Source organism: Seriola lalandi, unplaced genomic scaffold, assembly GCF_002814215.2.
Source record: "Seriola lalandi dorsalis isolate HSWRI2012SDOR001 ecotype SW California unplaced genomic scaffold, Sedor1 jcf7180002052101, whole genome shotgun sequence".
In the NCBI taxonomy this organism is placed as follows: domain Eukaryota; kingdom Metazoa; phylum Chordata; class Actinopteri; order Carangiformes; family Carangidae; genus Seriola; species Seriola lalandi.
This window is the reverse complement of record NW_019522654.1, coordinates 20,687-22,997: the sequence shown is the minus strand read 5'-3', so window position 1 is coordinate 22,997 and position 2,311 is coordinate 20,687. Positions and strand designations below refer to the sequence as shown.

Genomic DNA, 2,311 nt, shown 5'->3' with positions numbered 1-2,311 from the left:
TCCTCCTCTTCACTCATCCGTCATTACACTGTGGAGTTCACAGGATGATTTACAGCTGCTTATGTCTGTGTTTCCTCAGGGAGTCGAATCACCTCCCTCCGTCAGCAGGAAGCTGTAAGTATCCTCTCCTCTCACTCGCAGCGTGTTTGTAACGTGTTCAGCAGCAGTTTGATGTTGATGTTGACGTGTGCAGTCACAGATGACAGTGAGGAGTGGACCGGTGATGATGATGAAGCTCTGTCTCCTGCCCGTGAAGCTGCAGATCCGCTGGCTCCGCTGTAAGTCAGACTTCTTCAGTTTCAGATAGACACAGTCAATGTTTCTGTTTTTCCTTCTTGACCCTTGTGCCCGCTGTTGTCCACGTGTTGTCCTCTGCAGGGGCCACAGCAGGACGCTGTCCATGCCGGACATGGGTAAGACACGAACCTTTTCTTCAGTAAACTACGCTGAGCTAATGTTCATCTAAGCATGACGTCTATTCTCACTGCTCATCAGCGACTCTCTGTCGTTATCGGCAGATTATTGTCAGAGAACTGTCAGTAAGTTGTGTAACACCTGTGTTATCTTGAGGAGGCTGTGCAGGTACAACAACAAGTCGCTGGTTGTTTCATACAAGAATCCACAGTATCCATCTTCCCATCTGTGATTCTGAGCATCACGCAGATCTGCTGGAGTTATGCTGTAGATAATATGGCTACACTGCAAACAGGAAGTGCTAACAGCTAATTCAATACACGTTTAATGGTGCCAAACAGTGACTTACTGACCCCATGGTGACATCATACTTCCTGTTTATCACACCATGTTCAAAGCTACTGAGTCTGGAGTAATTACCTCGTTATTCTCATCTGACTTTTATTTATTCTCTCAGGAAACAAAGATCTGAGTATAAACCACCAGCACAGTCACAGTGACATCAGTGCCGACGGCTCCCATGTGCAGTGAGTTCACCTGTCGCTCTCTGATGCTCAGTCACACACACACACACACACACACACACACACACACACACACACACACACACAGAGTGATATATGGGATGTGTGTGTTTGTTTTTCCATCAGAGCAAAACATGAAGCACTTCAGAAGTTGGCGACGTTTTTCCACTCACCTTTACCTGTGGCGCCGGATCCCTTCCTTTTTAACAGAGTCACTGAACTGGAGACAAGTAAGTGATACTTGTGTGTAATGTTGTGTAAGATGATTATTCACTTTATGAAATGTTGTTCCTGTGATTCTTAAACCTTACACACTGTTCTGGTCACCTTTGACCCGTTCTGACGTTTAACAGCAGTAAAAATATCTGAAAAGTCTTTTAGCCTGAAGTTTGACTTTTCCTAAAGTGACCCAAAATACACCAAAATGTTTCAAATATTTTAAAATATTATACTTTTGTACAGGTGCTGTGAATGTCTGAGCCGTATCTATGGAAGTGGACTGTAGATCCACAGATATTAGATCTGTGGGTCAGATGAAGGAACATGGAGGTTTTAGGGGATCTTGAAACTGTGAAACTGTACATGCGCTGTCTGTGTGTGTTTGTTATGGGACAGTGGTGACAGAGTTCAAGGGGGACCTCGACACCGTCACCAGATCGGCAGAAACATGAACAGTGTGTGAGGGTTAATAGCATTTAGCTCAATCACTGAAAAATCCATTTATCCACCATCGCATTTATAAAGAAAAGCCTTTATTGTTCCAGGTGCTGAGCTGGTGGAGGCAGAAGCAGCTCACCTGTGAGTACAACCAGACACACACAAAGAAAAATGTTGAACATGTTGTGCAACCTGTGGACGGGCAGGTTTCTTAATCCTTCTTGTCTGAAGTGAAGAGAGAGTTTTCTTCTGTTTGTTGGAGAGAGAGAGAGAGAGAGAGAGAGAGAGAGAGGGAAATCTGCTGCTCTGCTACCAGGAAGCTGGAGGACGATTCTCAGTAATGTGCTTTAACCTTTATGATGGTGTCATGTTCGTGGTCACAGCTGGGGCAGTAGGGAACATGGCAGCACCTGGAGGACAGGATGAGTTATCTTCCTGATCTGTTTTCCACAGGCCGGAGCCGAGCCAGACGCAGGACGTGGATCATGATCATCCCGATCTGCTCATCTTGCCCCCCCCTGACCTGTACGCTGACCTGACCACAGAGTAACTGACAGAAAAACAAGGTGAGGAAGATTCACCTGGACTCTTCATCACGCCTCCGTCACTGTGCCTCATCACATGTTGACGCTGTTTGTTTTTCTGTTTGTCACAGCACAACAAGCAGTATCAAGTCACCTGAGACTGACCGCACCTTCACCCCCCACCCCCCCACA

At 46.1% G+C, this 2,311-nt stretch overlaps 1 protein-coding gene across 1 annotated transcript; it reads left to right on the top strand.

The window, feature by feature from the left end:
- Positions 1 to 44: 44 nt before the first annotated feature.
- On the top strand, positions 45 to 2,311 carry LOC147819577 (uncharacterized). The gene is made up of 8 exons (XM_087172150.1): positions 45 to 114; positions 194 to 278; positions 379 to 413; positions 872 to 941; positions 1,065 to 1,168; positions 1,703 to 1,736; positions 2,049 to 2,161; positions 2,251 to 2,311. Exons 1-7 carry the CDS (start codon positions 45 to 47, stop codon positions 2,143 to 2,145), a joined length of 495 nt encoding a protein of 164 aa, XP_087028276.1. The 3' UTR covers positions 2,146 to 2,161; positions 2,251 to 2,311.

Bases quoted from the DNA above. Each gene is read 5' to 3' on its own strand.
- LOC147819577 (XM_087172150.1), top strand. From the start codon at position 45: ATGATTTACAGCTGCTTATGTCTGTGTTTCCTCAGGGAGTCGAATCAC. The intron at 279-378 runs GTAAGTCAGACT...TGTCCTCTGCAG, and splicing joins GCAGATCCGCTGGCTCCGCT to GGGCCACAGCAGGACGCTGT. The intron at 1,169-1,702 runs GTAAGTGATACT...TTATTGTTCCAG, and splicing joins AGTCACTGAACTGGAGACAA to GTGCTGAGCTGGTGGAGGCA.